Source organism: Alligator mississippiensis, chromosome 10, assembly GCF_030867095.1.
Source record: "Alligator mississippiensis isolate rAllMis1 chromosome 10, rAllMis1, whole genome shotgun sequence".
Taxonomy (NCBI): domain Eukaryota; kingdom Metazoa; phylum Chordata; order Crocodylia; family Alligatoridae; genus Alligator; species Alligator mississippiensis.
In genome coordinates, this window is record NC_081833.1 from 61,037,551 (window position 1) to 61,054,812 (window position 17,262).

A 17,262-nucleotide genomic window follows, 5' to 3' on the forward strand; every position below is an offset into this window, starting at 1 on the left:
CAGGAAAGGTCAGACACTAGCATAATTTCCAAAGGTGTTAGAATAGATCATTAAAAGCTCCTAAGCTATTTTTTAACCAATTTTTTTGGACAGTGTGGCTGAACTCTTGAGCTTTTAGTATTTTCTCATACACTGTACTATACTGGCAACAATTTGTTGTATTTTAGCATAAAACATACTGACTATAGTATAATTGGATCATAAAGGGCTACTTCAATGAAAATACCCAATAACTGCAAATATTAACTGAGCAACACCTGAGCAAGTCTAAAATCTAGTCTACAGAAATAGCTTTATCTTCAGTGAACATAACTAGTTAATAATGTGAAGGGGGAAAAAAGCAAACAAAAATAAACAGGGAAGCGGGGGGAGAAGGAGTAGGCAGAGGAGGAGAGGGAATGAGGGGAGCAAGGTTTGTTGGACCTGCAGTTAAAAAAGGTGCTCATTTTTTGTCAGACCTCAGTATTCATGCCATCAAAGGTTTAACACATCATTCATTTTAATCATACCGAATACTTCCAGGGCATTTCCAAAGCTAGCTTTCAACCCTGGTAATAAAAGAGAGTTATTTGGTTCTTCATAATTTAATTTACTTCCTTACAGTTAGTTCTCAGAAAATGATTTTGCAGTCATAGATATAGAAGTACATTTGCTTTATGCTGCTTACTTTATGAGACATTTGCTAGAGAATTAGAGCATTCTAAAACCTTTTGCTGCATGATATGGCACTAGCACCACCTCTCCCCAATCCCGGGGTGGGGGAGGGTGGTATATTTGCTTGGATCAACAAAGGAAAGACAACCATTAAGGTCCTAAAGATGGGATGCAACAAAGGTCCAGCCAGACTCCTCTGGAGGTCTTTCCCATTTCATTTGCTTTGAAGGCAGCCATAGAACTTACGCACATATACCTGGACATTCCTGTACCCATGATGCACCATACAGTTACATGGAGAAGAGATTTTAGAAGCTGCTTTCCAAACTATCATACTTCTGCTTTCAAACATTTTGGCACAATTCCCACAGCCAAAGATGGGAACTGTGCACAAATACACATAGGCAGAATTTGGCAAAGTAGTACAGAAAGCCTCCAGAGTGACAGTTAAATACTCAGGAAAGGTGAGTAGGAACATAAAAAACTTCAGTGATGTAAGTGTCTTTATTTAGCTACTTAGAGGAAAGTTTAGCTACTTAGATGATATTTCTGATAACCTGCACAGAATGATTTTATGTTGCTGTAAGAGGTATATATTTCTGATAGAACAAATCACAGGGTGCAACCTGTCTGTTGGCTTGAAAACAGCAGGGGGAAAAAAACCCAGAATCCACAGCTTAAAAGAAACCAACACCCATGATCTCGATGTCATTCCACACGTTTTTAAAAATGTTTCATGTTTCAGATATTACACTATATTTGGATGCAACCCGAGTGACTGCTTGGGTTGTTTCTAAATTTGCTTGTTTCCTTATATTTGATTTACACGAAAGTTCAGAAATGCTTGCTTCTGCTTTTTTGAATAGTTCTGTCTATAAAATTAAGTTATGGAAGTGGGGACAAGGATGGATGATATTCTACACACCAAGAGAAGCTCAGGTTCTAAATGTAGTTGTAGCAGGATCCAATATCAAAGTAAAGGCAGACATTACTGGGGTAGCCTCTTTACAGCAAGGATGTTCAATCCCTGACCCACAGGCCAGATCCAGCCCCCAGAGCTCCCCCCAGATGTGTCAGGTCTCCTGATGAAGAATGTCTTGCATTTGAAAGTTTGTCTAACTTTTTCCCCCATCTACGTAGTTGGTCCAATAAAAGATAAATCACCCTAAGAAACCCTTGCCCATTGCATAGTTTCTGGACCATAACAGCTAAAACATCATTTTACACTACCATTATTTAGAAATAACTTTGTTTTTCTATATTGAATGTTCTCTAGCAAGTTTAGGTATCTTATGCCCTGCCCTTAGTTTTTCATGACAAATATCAGCTTCATTTGATGTTCCTTACTGTGGCTAATAATTGTCCTCCAACTAATTGTCCTATAGCTAATTAATACAACTAATTTAAGACAAATTATGGGAGCTGAACAATGTCTTTCAAAACACACAAATGACTAAGAAAAGACTAGGTTATTACACCAAAGAACAACTGGTAAAGTACACTAAGAGAAACATTTAATAAGCAATTTTGGCAACAATTACATTGCTGCTGAGCTAAATGCACAAAATGTTTAATAAAGAAGTTAAAACATCATTACCTGCATGTATAGGCATGTCACTAATCTACTCAATCATCAGCAGTCAGTCTCTTGTGTAAATGGACATACATTTCAGCAACAAGTAGCCAAAGAAATACAGAGCCCTTTACAGCCCTCCTATTCCCAATTCACTTTTTCTTTCAGTGACATTGGCTTTCTATCTGCAGCTTCACTGTCATATTTCATAGATATTAGGGCTGGAAGGGACCTCGTATGATCATTGGGTCCAGTATGTTAGGATTAATGCAACGAGTTTCATTTTGGTTTAAAACAAAGTCAAGATACAGAAATAGCGCATTATAGTGCACAGTGCACATTTTACCAAATACAGAAGAATACACATTGTACTCCATTAGATTGTTCCTTAAAATATGTAATAATGTCTACTACTCACTGGACGACTGAGTGGCTCACCTCTCATCATAGGTCAAGTATAGTGAAGTTCACAGAACAAGTAATGCTGGCTTGTAATTTTAGTTAAAATGTAATCAAGCAGTTCTGAACATTTTATGAGCTCCTTAATGTCGTCCTCTAAGCAGAACAGGTATAATAGCAACATTAACCCATAAAAACCTCTTTATTGGATGCTTTCAAGCAATAATAATGGCTATTTTGTAATGTTTCTGTGTATTACATAAAGTTGAAGAAAATAATTATATTGCATTAAACAGCCCCAAAAAATCAACTACTATCAAGATGCAGAAATTGATAAAATATCTCTTTGCAAAAAATAAAATAATGCTTCAAGCCCATTCACCATTCAGTCAATGTTACTGCTTTGCCTCAACTGTTGTTTTTACTATTAACACATACCAAGAGAAACACTTACCTTTCCATCTCATACTCTTTCATCCCCACTTTTACAGCTTTCATTACCTGTAGGAGTTAACACAAGATACTTCTTATTTAGTAAGAAAGAATTACAAATTGTTACTTTATAAATACTTATGACTCAACATTTCCCGAATGTAAAGATATTATGCATATCATTTGCATTCTCCTCTATTAATATACTAAGATTAAACATGAAACTCACAAAGATCTTATAGTTTCATAGATGTTAGGGGCTGGAAGGTAACTTACAGATCATCAGGTCTAGCCGCACTGCACGTGGGCAGGAAAGACTGCTGGGATCAGATGACCCCCGCAAGATAGAATCATAGGACCAGAAGGGACCTGCAAGATCATCAAGTCCGGTCCCCTACCAAGTCCAGGCAGGAAGTTATTGGGCTCAGACGAGCTCAACAAGGTGCTTGTCTAGTCAAATCTTGAACACCTCCAAGGATGGTGACTACACCTCTGCTGCTGGGAGTGTGTTCCAGATTCTGGTGACCCTTTCAGAGAAGAAGTTTTTTCTTGTGTCCAGCCTGAATTTACCTTCTATTAGCTTATCCACATTTGTCCTCATCCTCCCCTGAGGTGCCTTCCTGAAGAGCCGCTCCCCCAGATCCTGATGTTCACCCCGACATACTTGTAGGCAGCTATCAAGTCATCCCTCAGCCTTCTCTTACTCAGACTGAACAGGCCCAGTTCCTGGAGTCTTTCCTCATAGGGACTATACTCCATGCCTCTAATGATACGGGTGGCCCTTCTTTGTACCCTCTCCAAGTTATCCACATCCCTCTTGAACTGCAGTGCCCAGAATGGACACAGTACCCAAGCTCTGGCCTCACCAATGTCGAATACAGTGGGAGAAGCACCTCCCTGGATCTCGTGGTAACATATCGGCTGATAAGCTCAAGATTTCTGTCTGCCTTTCTGTCAGCCTCGTTGCACTGTTGGCTCATGTTCATCTTCTGGTCTATCGTGACCCCTACGTCCTGTTCAGATGCTGGGCCAACCAGTAGACCACCACCCACTGTGTAGTTATAGTGAAGGTTCTTCCTACCCCGAGGAAGAACCCTGCATTTCTCCTTGTTAAACCTCATCCAATTCCGTTCCGCCCATAAATCTAGTTTGTTAAGGTCGTCCTGAATCTTTACCCCATCCTCTGGTGTCCCCATGTTTCCCCACAGCTTGGTATCATCCACAGATTTAATCATTGAACTTTCCACCCCCTCATCCAAGTCGTTAATAAATATGTTAAAGAGCACAGGTCCAAGCACCAATCCAACAGGGGCACCACTGGTGCTTGATCACTATAACTAGCCATGACATCAAGCAATGAAATAAATTCAGCTGGTACAACTGACATGACTAATCTGAATGCCAAAGTGAATGTTCAAATCAGCAAACTCTACTACATTCAACAGAGCTTTCCTTTGTTTCAACTTCGCAGAGTACTAGGAAAATGAAACACTGAATGGAAATATAGTCCAAACAAACAGTCTTTTATTTGACAATATTACATTTACACCATAAGTTGCTGATGTGAGTATAGAGTATTTCAAAGATTCAAAGGCTCCATTTTTCCTTTGAGAAACTGAGGTATTTTATTTTTAGCAGATTTCTTCATTGCCAGTTTACTTTGTTATGAAGGTTGTAGGCAGTTGAAAAGAAAAAAAAAATCTCAGAAAATACAGACTTGTTAGAAGGAAATAAAGAACATGAAGGCTCTATTCAGACAGGCACAGCAGCCATTATTTTAAGTAATCAGTAAAAACAAGCATTTTTCAAGAATAGCTCTCTTAGCAAGGTTAGGGATATGAATCTTCATTTCATGTTTGAGGGACAAGTATTATTGGTAATTGCAAAAGGAAGAAAATGAACTTTATGATTTCCAACACTGTAACTTAAACCTCTAGTTCCACAATTATCAGCTTTTAAACATTTCTATTGCAGCAGTGCCTAGAAGCCAAAGTCAGAGCCCCATTCTGCCGAGGCATTGTATAAAGTGGGGTTAGACAGTCAATTGATCAGCCAAACATTGCCAACTGACTACATATTTTTGACTGGTCAAAGGTGCAGGGGCCTTGTGCGGGGTGTGCTGCAGAGAACTACGGCTCCCTGCTGTGAGGCAGCTCCCTGTGCCAGTATGACTGGCAAGTGAACATTTTTTTTGTACTTGTCTTGACAGAAATATGATTTTTAATGTTTTTTGTTGCATTTCTTAATGGAAAACTTGTGCTTTTTCTGGGTTTTTTTTGTAAAAAATGTAGTTGTGAAATACTTATTTCAACAATATGTAATAAATTACTGCTTTTTAATGTAAATAAACAAAAAATATTAGTTGACTATATTTGGCAATTCTGACTGGTCAGATGTCAGTCAGATTGACTGAACTTTATTTGACCAGTCAAATACCCAACACCCTAGTATAAACATATAATAAATGCCAGTCCTTGCCTTGGAGACATTGCACTCCTCAAGGACAAGACTAAATTCCAGTTTAAAACAGAAGCTAATAGATTCCCATTTCAATAGACTCTTGCCTAGCATTTAAATACTACACCAAAACCCCCTCGCATATACCTACAAGGCACACAGCCATGAAAAGATGAAAAACCATCAATTCGAAGGGGAGAACAGATCACATGGATACAACAAATAAGGGCAAAAGGATAAAAGGAACAATGGAGGGCAGCAGTCTCAAATAAAGCCAGCAAAATTATTATCCTTATTTAAGCAGTGGCCTGTCTTAAAGGTAGATGTAATAGGATGTTCTGCCACTGTAAGATCCAGGTATATCCAGGTAACCTGTTTCAAGGTTACCTTGGGTCCCTTTGGGAAAGGTGGGCAGGGCAAATGTCTGGAGTCATGTGGCCACCTGACTATTAAAAAGAAGTGCTCTTAGCTCAGAGATGGGGCCTCATATCCAAGGACTCACAGGGAGGCCTCCCTGTAATCAGCCAGGATGACGGCGGGCTTGGGAAGCTTGCCAGGTAGGGAAGCTGTGGAGACGTCTGTCAAAAGGGACATAAGAGTTTAAATCCAGGAATTGGGGTTAGGAATCGACCTGGAGAGAGCCAGGGGCTGCCGCAGACCCAGCAGAGCTTCCTGCTTCCCCGTTCCTTCTGCCCAACAGGACCTGAAGGCAGCAAACAATGAAGCCTTGAGGAAGGGAGGGTGGGCTTAATCCTAGAAGGGCTAAAGGAACTGCTCACCTTGTGAGGATTTGGGGCGCAAATGGGAGGGAATGTTAACTTCCAACTGAAAACTAACTAGTGACCCAGGAGGGCAGCTTAGGCAGAGGCTATGATGCTACAATAAGGGCAGATCTGTTCTGGCACTGCCCTATGCAACAGCCACCTTTGGCTACTTTCCTTAAGGGAGAAAAAAAAAAAAAAATCAAACACCACAACACTATATGTCCATAATATAAAAACCCTGTCTATTGTCAAAGAGTGGGCCTGAGCCCAGACCTCAACTGCCACTCAACCAAGAGAGGTAGGCATTTCCTCTCTCCCACTCAGACCGCCTCAATAGTGGAGGATTACTCCTTTCCTGAGCTTATCTTTCTTTTGATAAAAGACAAAAAAGAAGATCACAGGGAATAACTGTAAATTTTCTCAGATTACAAGCAGTTGGGCTGAGCAAACTGTGCACCTCCCCAGAAGTCCTGGCTCTCACCAGTCAGCATTGGAAGAGGTCAGAAAAATCATCATGGCCACTTTCACCACAGCTAGGGAGTTTATTTTCACACAGTGAATGTGGAATCAGATTGCAAGCAGGTCACCTTCAGCCTCCTGCCCAAAAACTCTTCATCACCTGCACATCAAGTGAGCCAATGAGTTGAAGGACAATGCAAGTTGTATTATAGAGCTATAATGGGAGGGATATTATCCTCCTATTTCTATCCAGCTCTTCCATTATTTTATTACTAAGCAATTCAGGTTGCTGGGAACATTTTCTGAATACTACTGTTACACGAAGAGCAAAAATTATTAACAGTAAAGGATCCATTACCTCTTTATGGGCTTCACTGGAGATTTTATTGGTGTAGCGCATAACTTCCAACTCCATGTCTGTCTTAATCACACGACTTCAAAAAAAAGTATGAAAGAAATCAGATTAGTCATTTTCCATGCAACTCAGCCCATTAAAAATTAAAAAGTAAAAAAACATGTAAACCTATGGAGGAATTAGATCAAACATGCTTCAGAAATGAAAAGTTATTATAGGGTATCAAGAAAGATGGCATATTTAGATGAAAATGTTTTGTTGCATTAATTCACCATTAATACAGCAGACTTACAAAAGAAAGCACCAGGAATTTCAAACCTAACTGGCATTATTTTAATACTAATGAGCAGAATCTGCCCAATCAACATTTTCTAACTCCATTTCATGGTATGTTAGAAATTAATGTATTTTTACTGTTATGACAGCTCAAGCAACTATTCCAAATGGAACATTTCCAAAGCACACTATTTATTTTTAGCACAATTCAAAATTATTTTCCATAGTGGGATTTCCCATGGATCTATTGTGCTTCCAATTCTCTGTTAATTTCTGTGCATCAAAAGGCAAAACAGGATGGTTTACATGGAAGCAGAACACATGAATGCAGAAACAAAAAGTAATTAAGACCATTCTGATCATTCTTTTCAAGATATACTTGCTGCTTGAGAAATAGTTTTCACTCCTTATAGGGTATTGTGCAGGTATACAAATATAATGCTTGACACCTGCTCAAAATAGACTAATTACAACTTACTTACTATGTCCTGTTGCATACTTCAAGTAAAATATATTATTATTTCAATAGACAATCTGTAATATGCAGATAATTTCATGCTCTTCCATCAGAATCCCCTTTCTTTCATTACACACACACACACACACACACACACACTCTACAGAGTATACGTATACATTTTTCACATTGCTTATATATCTAGCTCAAAAGCAGCACTGGGGTATATCTTCTGTATTCTCAAAAAGCACGACACCAATCTATTCAGGTTTTAGAAAAATGCTCAAATTGTATTTTCAGATTAAACTTCAATGTGTGCAAAAGCAGTAAACTTCTACATACCTTGGCTATGCCTTGAAACTGTCATTTACATGCACATTTTCCATTTAAACCGCTCATTTTTATACTGTTCTGTGATGACAGAATTTACAGTATTTATTTGTGTCCCTATATTTGTTTAATGAAGTCCAGAATGAGTTTCAATTCCATCAGAGCCTTTCATGTGCAACAAGCAGTTTTCCCTGAACTAAACAACTGCAAGTGAAGAATTATTCGACACAGGTAGGAGACAACATATTTCCTTTCATCAGAGAAAAAACCTCCTGTGGCTTCAATACAGGCACCTTCATAAAACTGCTGATGCCAATGAAAATGTGATTAAAACCAGAAATATGGTAAATGATTAAAACCATAAACATAGTAAATAGTTAGAGAGTTTCTAATCATTTGGGAAACTACACAAAATAATCATAAAGCAATGATAATCTTATCACTAGAATTCACCATTAATTTGCACTACATTCTCAACTGGATAAAAGGGACAGAGAAGAATTGTAGAATGGTATATACACATGATATGGACAAGGAGACAAGTTGCTGCATTTTGGACAAGGCATGCAGAACAGCAGTTCAATTATATTCTTCTTAAACTGAGGTATTAACAGCTTATAGATTTTTTATAACGTTCTTTGGAGGACTACACATGCTACCAGGAAAATATAAAACCCGTTTGATGGACTTTTATATTACTTTCAATATAGAGTATATATTCCTAATCTGTAGGCACCTAAAAATCCTGATAATTTCTTAATTCAAGTGTCTTATCTCTACACATCAGCTCCCGATATAAGTTACTAACTGCTCAACTGCAAATGCATAGAGTATTAAAGCCCATTCTACCTGAATAGATCATAAGGCTTCATTGTCAACAGTTATTTGAAACACCTCTGCGATCTGCATTAAACAATATTTTTTCCAGTGCCTTTTGTGTAAAGAAGATCATGTTTAGCTTTCAATTTATAGGCATTTCTGATGCATTCATTGGTCTAGTTTCTATTTAAAGAATCCAACACTTCACAAGAGTCAGTCACAGAGGGCTCCTATACACATTCAGGGAGACTGCTTTGACATGTTATAATTACAGCACGTTGGAGCACACTCGATAAAATCGAGTCTGCTGGAGCGTAGTAATTAGTGTGCTTCAGCAGACTACAGTGTCATGTGCATCAGTGTCCCCGTGCTGAAAAATGGTGGCAGGGTGCTTTAAACTAAAGCTCGTTGAACAAGTTTTAGTTCAAAGCGCCGTGCCACCATTTTTCAGCACAGGGGTGCTGATACATATGACATTGCAGGTGCTTTAATTAGCACAGCTCTCGGAGATGTGCTAATTAGAGTCCCCTCCCTACCCTCCCCACCCCCTGGAGCATGTCTATAAATGCCCAGAGGGCCCACACAAAGACTTCTGTAACCCTGCTACCATGACAGATGATGCAAGCAGTGCGATGGCAGAGGGAGCTCTGTCTCCTTGATGGGACAGGCCTTAGAAAGGTTTTGGATTACTGAACCTATTATTATATTTTATATTATACAAGTGACAAAAATCTCCACTTGGGGAGTGCAGGGAAGATGACGATGGCAGCACTCATGCCACCAAAATTAAGATAGTAGCCAGGGGGGGTCAGACTGCAGTACCTTTATCCTGCTTGTGGATGGTGGGGGAAAGGAAAGGGATACCTTGCCCTGAAAAATCCTGCTCAAAGCCCAACTATTCTGACATTTTGTAGGAAGGGGTGAATTTCACTCTACAACAAAAAGTGATGAGACTTGTAGATTTTTTTTAAGCAACTATTTCTATTTTAAAAATAACACTCTAGCAGGGAGAAGAAAATTCTATATTTATGAAGAGACATGAAGCCAGCAATGCAAGTACATACACACTCATTAATATTTATATAAAAACTAGTAGTTGACAGAGTCCACTGAAAAACAGACAGTCGGCATGTAAACTAGGCCTAAGATTAACAGCTAAATTATTTGATAGAGACAATTTATTTTAAAAAGTGCTATTGCTAGAAGTAACACACATTTGTGCTTTTAACAGGATGTTTTATATGGACAGTTTTGCATCTGTCACACAACAGAGAGAAAACTTAAAAAAAAAAATGTTGGAATGTGTCATTGTAACTCCTGAAATTAGTCTGAACTTAATTGACTAGATTTCAAAAGTTCCTGCACAAAGTAACAACATATTAATGAAGCAATCAAAACCATAATGTTCCAACTCATTCTGAGAAGAACCACATGATTCAGTTGTATATCCTTTAGATAGTGCATTCTCTTCTCTAACTACAAGACAAATATTGTTTTCTTATTTGCTTCCCTCTATATACACTGAATGCACACACCAGGCCCTTCAGTTTCTAGCTCTCATTTATTAACCCTATTCCTTACTTACCTGAATCCAAGGTAACTTCAAATTTAAGATGACTTCCTAATAATTAGTTTTTAACATGGAAAATTATAAATTTGTTATAATTTTCCATGTCTAGAATGCAATTATTGTTGGCTTGTCTTAAATTTGTCTCCTCCGCTGCTGCAGCAGGAAAGCAGTGGCAGGGGAGAAAGCAGGGCCCAAGGAGGGGAAGGGAAGGTAGATGAGAGCAACCAGCTTGAGAAGCAGGCAGCCTGACCTCAACCCTTACCCCCCCCCCAACACACCTGTGCCCCCACACCTGGCCCATCCCTGCTTACCCCCACCCCACCTCATTTTTCCCTCTGCTACCTGCCCCCTACAACCATTACCCACTACCACTTGCCCCTCCACAAGCATCAACTTCCTGCCCAACTCCCCCCAGTAGCAAAAATATTTGTACTCGAGCTATAAGAAGAGCATAAAGAAAAATAAATAATTTAAACCCCAAACTTGAAAAATCCTCTCATTTGTTTTACATGCATTATCCAATATAATCTGGGCTTGTAATATGTGGATAGCACTCAGGATGCCAACAATACACCTCTGATTAAAGATCTAGGACAACTCTAAAATTAAAAATTGCCCCATGTTTATGAATTAATGTTACAGCCATGATATTCTTAACATATCACTTTACATTAGTTCATTTTTTAGGTAAACTATTTAAAAAATGAAGGAGAAAAAGCGGAACTACCTGTATTAACCTATCAAAAAAGGTCTATGAATATAAACAATCCTTTATTTGTCAGTGTTAATAAAACAGTAAGTGTTCATTAGTAAATAAACCTCTTTCTGCATTTTAGTTGCTTTCTGCCTCTTGAAAAATGTTCTACTTCCAAATAGCTATAGTGGATTTATATACCTTCACTAATTGCTAATTCACTTCTATATATCCTGAGGCCAACTTTAAACCTAACATTTTTAAACAATAAGTACGTATTATTCATTATTGCAAGGGGTTTTTTTTTGTAAATTTCCCAAAGATTTTAAAAGGCCATGTTATAAAACTTTCTAAAGAGAAGGTTGCATTGTGAACACTAAATCACATTTGAGGTAATCTTAAACAATATTAAAAATACCAAGCGCTAACTGACCAAAACATTGAAAATTTTCTACATAAATAAGTCATGAAAACACTGTATGTACTATGTACCCACACCCACAGAAAACCTAACATGACTTTAGAAAGTTAACTACATAGCAATTTTCTCCTTGATAGAATCCATTAAAAAAAAAAAAAAGACAGAAAGCTGGAGCTATCCTTCAAAATACCCCCTAAAATACAGAAGAAATTAAACCTACTGTACACAAAAATATAAGCCCATCATTCCTAAAGTTGCAAGAAAAGTAGTGCACACAAGCAGAAAACATTGCCAAATGGTTTTTTCCTGGTGTTCAGACAATGCCATTACAAATGATTAAAAATACCAACATTACTGAAGAGGCTATATAATATTTGATATTCATTGTGTTTCCATTCTACTACAATTAAGAAGCAAAGAAATTAAAAAGAACACCAACATGAAACAGTAAACTGGTACTGTTAGATAAATGTCATAGCAAAGGGGTGGCTTTATTCATGTTCCAGTTGGGAAACATTTATCCTGTGACAGTTTTCCATTATAATGATTTTATTTTTGCTTTGGCAAAATGGTTGATGCACAGATGATTATTATGGTAGACTGACATGTGTACAATAGACTGACAGTTGCTCCCAGTGCTATGGAGAAAAACTTCCTTCTGAGAAAATGAGTCAAATATGGATTTTTTTTAAGCAACTTCAACATCTATTGGATACAACTAGTAGCTATTTGGGGGAGGGGAGGGAGAGAGGGGAAATCAGTATCTTGACCTTCAAATAAAATGTTTGTGTGCATTAGAAATTATTGGACAGGTAAAAAAAAAGATCTTATAAAACTTCTAAAGTAACTGCTAAGAATTTGAACAAACTCAACCTATAGGTCAGTATATTTTTATGTTATACGTTTAAGTTTCATAATAAATTACTTTAATAAGACAATTTAGAAGTGTTTGGAAAAACATAGAACATATAGGAGGCAACAAATTCACAATTTTTCATGCACTCTTCATTCCTTGGGCATACTGAACCAGTGCCACAGCATTTCGTTGGAGACCAGTATAATGCTAATAATGTCTTTTGGTGGTTATAATTCACATTTACTGTTGGTTGAAAAAGCTCAGCCATTTAAACATTAGTTGCCAGAATGGTCTATATTGAGCTTTATTCCAACAAATATTATGCAACATAAACTGTTATAGAGTTCACTGAAATAGGAAATAATAAACTTGCCAACATAAAATGCAACTCAAATGAATGGATTTCCTACTATATGTGGTGTAGAAATAGGGTGACCACACATCCTGCTTTGGCCAGGACACTCCAGGATTCTGTGGCCTGGTCCTGGCTGGTTGGTCAAAAGTCCCAGGCCAGAGTCTGGCAGAGAGTGATGGTGCACCAAGCAGACACCAGGATTTTTGTAAAAGTGAATATATTTATTTATATTTAAATAAATAAATAAATAAATAAATATAAAAAACTTCTGAGTTAAAGTTGCTTAGGTGCAACCTAAAAAACCAAGGAAATATCTAATTAAGGCAGCTGTAGCACATATGCCATACTCTCCCACATTATATTAACCAGACATCTACATCCAAAAGACACTCCTTGACACATTTCCAAGTTATGAAAAGTATATCAAACTTCCTAAATTCTTCCAAATCACACTTGAAAACACAACTTGAACTCTGACCTCAATTATAAGTACCATATTCTGTAGAAAGCCTATCAAGTGCTATTCTTAAAAGAGGTAAGAATGAGGTCAAGGGTTCCGGGCTAGCAATTTAGAAGGGAGAGTCTTTCTGCTTCATAGCTAATCCCATAACTACAATTCATACTTTTCTTCCCATTTTCTCACTGATGTGTTTACCTCACATTTCCCACCCGCATTTGTTCTGGTCATGTACTGCCACCATATGCTCCTTCTGTCCCTAAGCTTCCATGAGGAGTTATACCCACAAAACTGCAGGAGAAGATAGGTCATGGAGAGTACCCAATATCTGGGTAGGGTAGGAGGCAGGCAATGGGGGTGACAGGGTACAGATATGGGACCTCCACAAAGGTTTCTAAGACTAACTGGCATAACAAGCCCTCAGTGGTATTGTTCCTGTTCTCCATTATGTCGAGACCCTAATGCCAGAGTTAAACTTGGTGTCTGTGGAAGATGGTACCTGTCAGTGCAACCCCTGCTGTAACCCAACAATAGAGGCTTCACACTGGCAAGTTGCCCCAAAAAGCAGGGTTTGAACTCCACATCCAACTTATCTACAACTAGTACTGTGTCCCCATGTTCCTGCCTTTTGTCTTCTGCCTCTAATGAGAGTGGGCAAAGGGATAGTGTAAGAATGGCACCTAGACCAGTGATTCTCAACCTTGTTTGTACCAGGACCCACTTGTAAACATCAGTGGCTGGGGCTGGTACTTGAATCTGGTCCTGACCCAGGGCCCCAGACTCCCAGCCTGCTGCCCCCCACCCCCAGGCTCCAGCTCCCCAGTGTGCAGGACAGGGGCGAGTAAGTGGGACAGTGGGGTGTATGTGGGGCGTGGGAGGCTCCAAGCAGCCCCTCACAGCCGGAACTCTGCCAGCCTGCAAGGGAAAAGCCACGGTTTCCCATTCTTTTCTCCCTTAAAGTAGAATCCATTTTTGAAGTTTGTTTATGACCCTTTCATATATTCTTGGGACCCACTTTTGGGTTGCAACCCACAGGTTGAGAAATGCTGACCTAGAGGAAGGTCAGAAACACAGCTCTTTCCTCTTCTCAGACGGCTTGTCAGGCTGCTCAAAACAAAGAGCACTGCTTCTTCAACAGTCTTGTTCTGGCTGCTATAAGAGGAAGCAGTAATAGGAAGTCAGTCCAGGACAGAGATGTTCAGAGCCTTATGTTCAGGGATGCCTGAATGGGAGCAGAGGTGCTCTTTCCCTAATATATACAGTTTCGATTCCATCCCAGAAAACCACCATTTAACTTCTCACTCACCCCTCTCCTGTATCAGTGTCTCCTTGCACCCTCCAAAGACCCTCCATTGTACTACAAGACCCTTCAAGCCTCTTTGGAGAAAAACAATGGAACACATGGGACTAGAATTTCCCAGTGTAAAAAAAAAATAAATAAATAATCATAGCACCCCCCCAGGGGAAAAATAAAAGGAAAACAACTAAACAAAAAGAGTCAGAGAAAATAAGAGTGGAAAATAGAAATAAACCTTAACTTGATTTCTGCTACCTAATCTTCTTTTAAACTACATAATGTTGTTGCACTGGAGTTTTAGAAGAGGCATACCAATTTTCAGCTAGCGACCTATTGACATATTTTAATGCCAATACCCTGGGTAAACAGTATTACTGACAATTTTATAGAGAGGCAATTTTTTAGTTGACTCTTAAAAAGCAGCTCCCTCTCCTTCCCCACTCCGTCAAGGATCTTCCCCTCCCAACCTCTGAGTTCAATGCTGTAATTTCAAGGAGCTAAGAACTATTGCCCTCATATATTTTTGATATTGCTGAGGGTAGCTGATAGCATATACTTTAAGAATTCATCTTCTGGTTTAAATGGAAGTCACAAACTCATCTAACTGACAGGTCACATCCATAATTCTGCATTCGTTAAGTTGAACAAATCCTTGGTGAACAAATATTTAACAGGACATCTACATTCCAGAAAGACTACACCATGCAGTGGACACACATTAGCCTTCTCTAAATATACTCAGAAACTCTGTTCAAGTCTCCTTCCTAAGCTAAGGAGGACACAAAGCTATCTGAATTATTCAACAAATTCTCTCCCAGACAATTATCTCCTGAATCTCAAGACTCATGAGGACAAGAAAACAGAAAAAGTTTAACAGTCAATAATCATGATAGATTGCTAAGCTTGAAGTTATCTTGTGTCACATCAGGAATGCTGTAATAGTACAATGCTGGCTCTGATTCCTAATATCATGTTACCAGGGTTCACATGCAAATACCAGATGCCACTGGTGTTCTTACACTGTTAGTCAGCTAGTTTATTATAGATGCATATGACTACCTGATCTTCCATGTTAATAATCTTGACATCACAGATTCAAGTGCCAATGTGGCACTAAGGAGCAGGGCAATGCTGGTTCACATCTAAAGCTTGCATGGATTCAAATTTTGCTCTGGAACAGGGGGCTCACAACCTTTCTGGCTGGCAGGCTGGATGTTTAGTGCCCAGGCCATCCATGGACAGGATCTGGCTGGTGGTCCCAATCTAGCACAGGGCAGTTGCAGCAGGGCCTCATGCAGCCATGCAAAGTGGGACAGAGGGCATCCTGGATCCAACCTGACCTTGCTGGGGGGGAAGAGGGAGTGGGCATGGCCCAGCTCCGCAGGCTGCGTTTGGCCTGCAGGCTGAAGGTTGTGCATCCCTGCTAAAGCAATGCCTCTAAAAATCAGCATTTAATCCAGCATTTTGGAGGGTCCAGAGAGAAGAGGAAAGACAGTAGCTTTCTTTCAATTCCATAAAAATGGGGGGAAGAAAGAACAGCACTGTTAAAATTGAAATGAGAAATTTAGGCTGGATATAAGGAAGAACTAGTTATGGCCATGTACAGGTGTTATATCTGTGCCAGGAGAAAACCTTACTCCTAGCACAAAAAGAGGATATACAAGGACTTTCTTGAAAAAGAAAATTGGCTGTTCTGCAAGACCATTCTACCCCCTTGAACCAGACAGACCTCTCTTCCCACACTAAACTTGAACGGTTGTACACTTCTCTCAGGTGCTGAGGACACCTGATATCCGATAGTCCTCCACCTCGCCCTCCATCCCTCCAGGGCTGGCTCCCTGACAGCCCAGCCAAGGACAAGCTGTGAGGGAACCCTGTGGAGACCCTGCCCCTTGTCCTGCCTCTCTCTGAGGGGGCCAACGACAGGGAAGCCATTCTTCTGGGGTGGGAACCCTCCTGACTCCCTGGAAGAGTTCCCACCTTAGGAGAAGAGCCCCAGTCTGGTCTGGTCTGCATTCCACCAGTTCAACCCAAAAGGAGTAAAACAGAAGGTAGGTATGGGACTGGAAGGGTTTCAAGCTCTGGAATAATGCCCCCTCCCCACACACCTCTACAGCCTGTCCCACCACAGGAAAAGAGCCCCTGGACAGCACACTCCTCTGGGTTTACTGGGAGATGTGAGGGTGGGAGGAAAGGATGGGAAGAAAATTCTCTAGGCTGCAAGGCTCTCTGCATTTGGGTGACATTGCAGCCATGGGAGAATCATCCCCTCTACACCCAACACATCTCCTGTTCTACCGGGAGGCAGGCTGGGGACTGCAGATAGCCATGTCATGGATTCAGGTCTCCCTGAACTGAATGGGGGAGGCTTTCTGCTGCAGCACAATACTCCTACCTCCCCCCACACTCTTCTGGGTCAGCCTACAGGAGTGCAAGGAGCAGGGGGGAGGAAACTGGGAGTGTTTTCACCATGGAGGAATTGCCCCTTCTCATCAGTTAGCTGAGAAGAGGAACCCCCAGTCTGAGAGCTTGGTTTTGTATCTCTCCATCTCAGGGGAGGTGCACTCCAACTTCCAGGTTATACTTCTACTGGCAAATTCTTACTGGTAGAAATGAAGGCCTGTCCAGAGCCTATGA

The 17,262-nt window shown here is 39.9% G+C and overlaps 1 protein-coding gene across 3 annotated transcripts in view; it reads right to left on the reverse strand.

Annotated features, from left to right (window-relative positions):
* PEPD (peptidase D) overlaps positions 1-17,262 on the reverse strand; it is a 219,259-nt gene that overhangs the window by 140,090 nt on the left and 61,907 nt on the right. For all 3 annotated transcript variants that reach the window (XM_019492941.2, XM_006274303.4, XM_019492940.1), the window contains 2 exons: positions 7,097-7,172; positions 3,081-3,127 (listed from right to left, as the gene is read on the reverse strand). In XM_019492941.2, the coding sequence (XP_019348486.1) occupies positions 3,081-3,127; positions 7,097-7,172 (123 nt within the window). The remainder of the gene's footprint in view (positions 1-3,080; positions 3,128-7,096; positions 7,173-17,262) is intronic.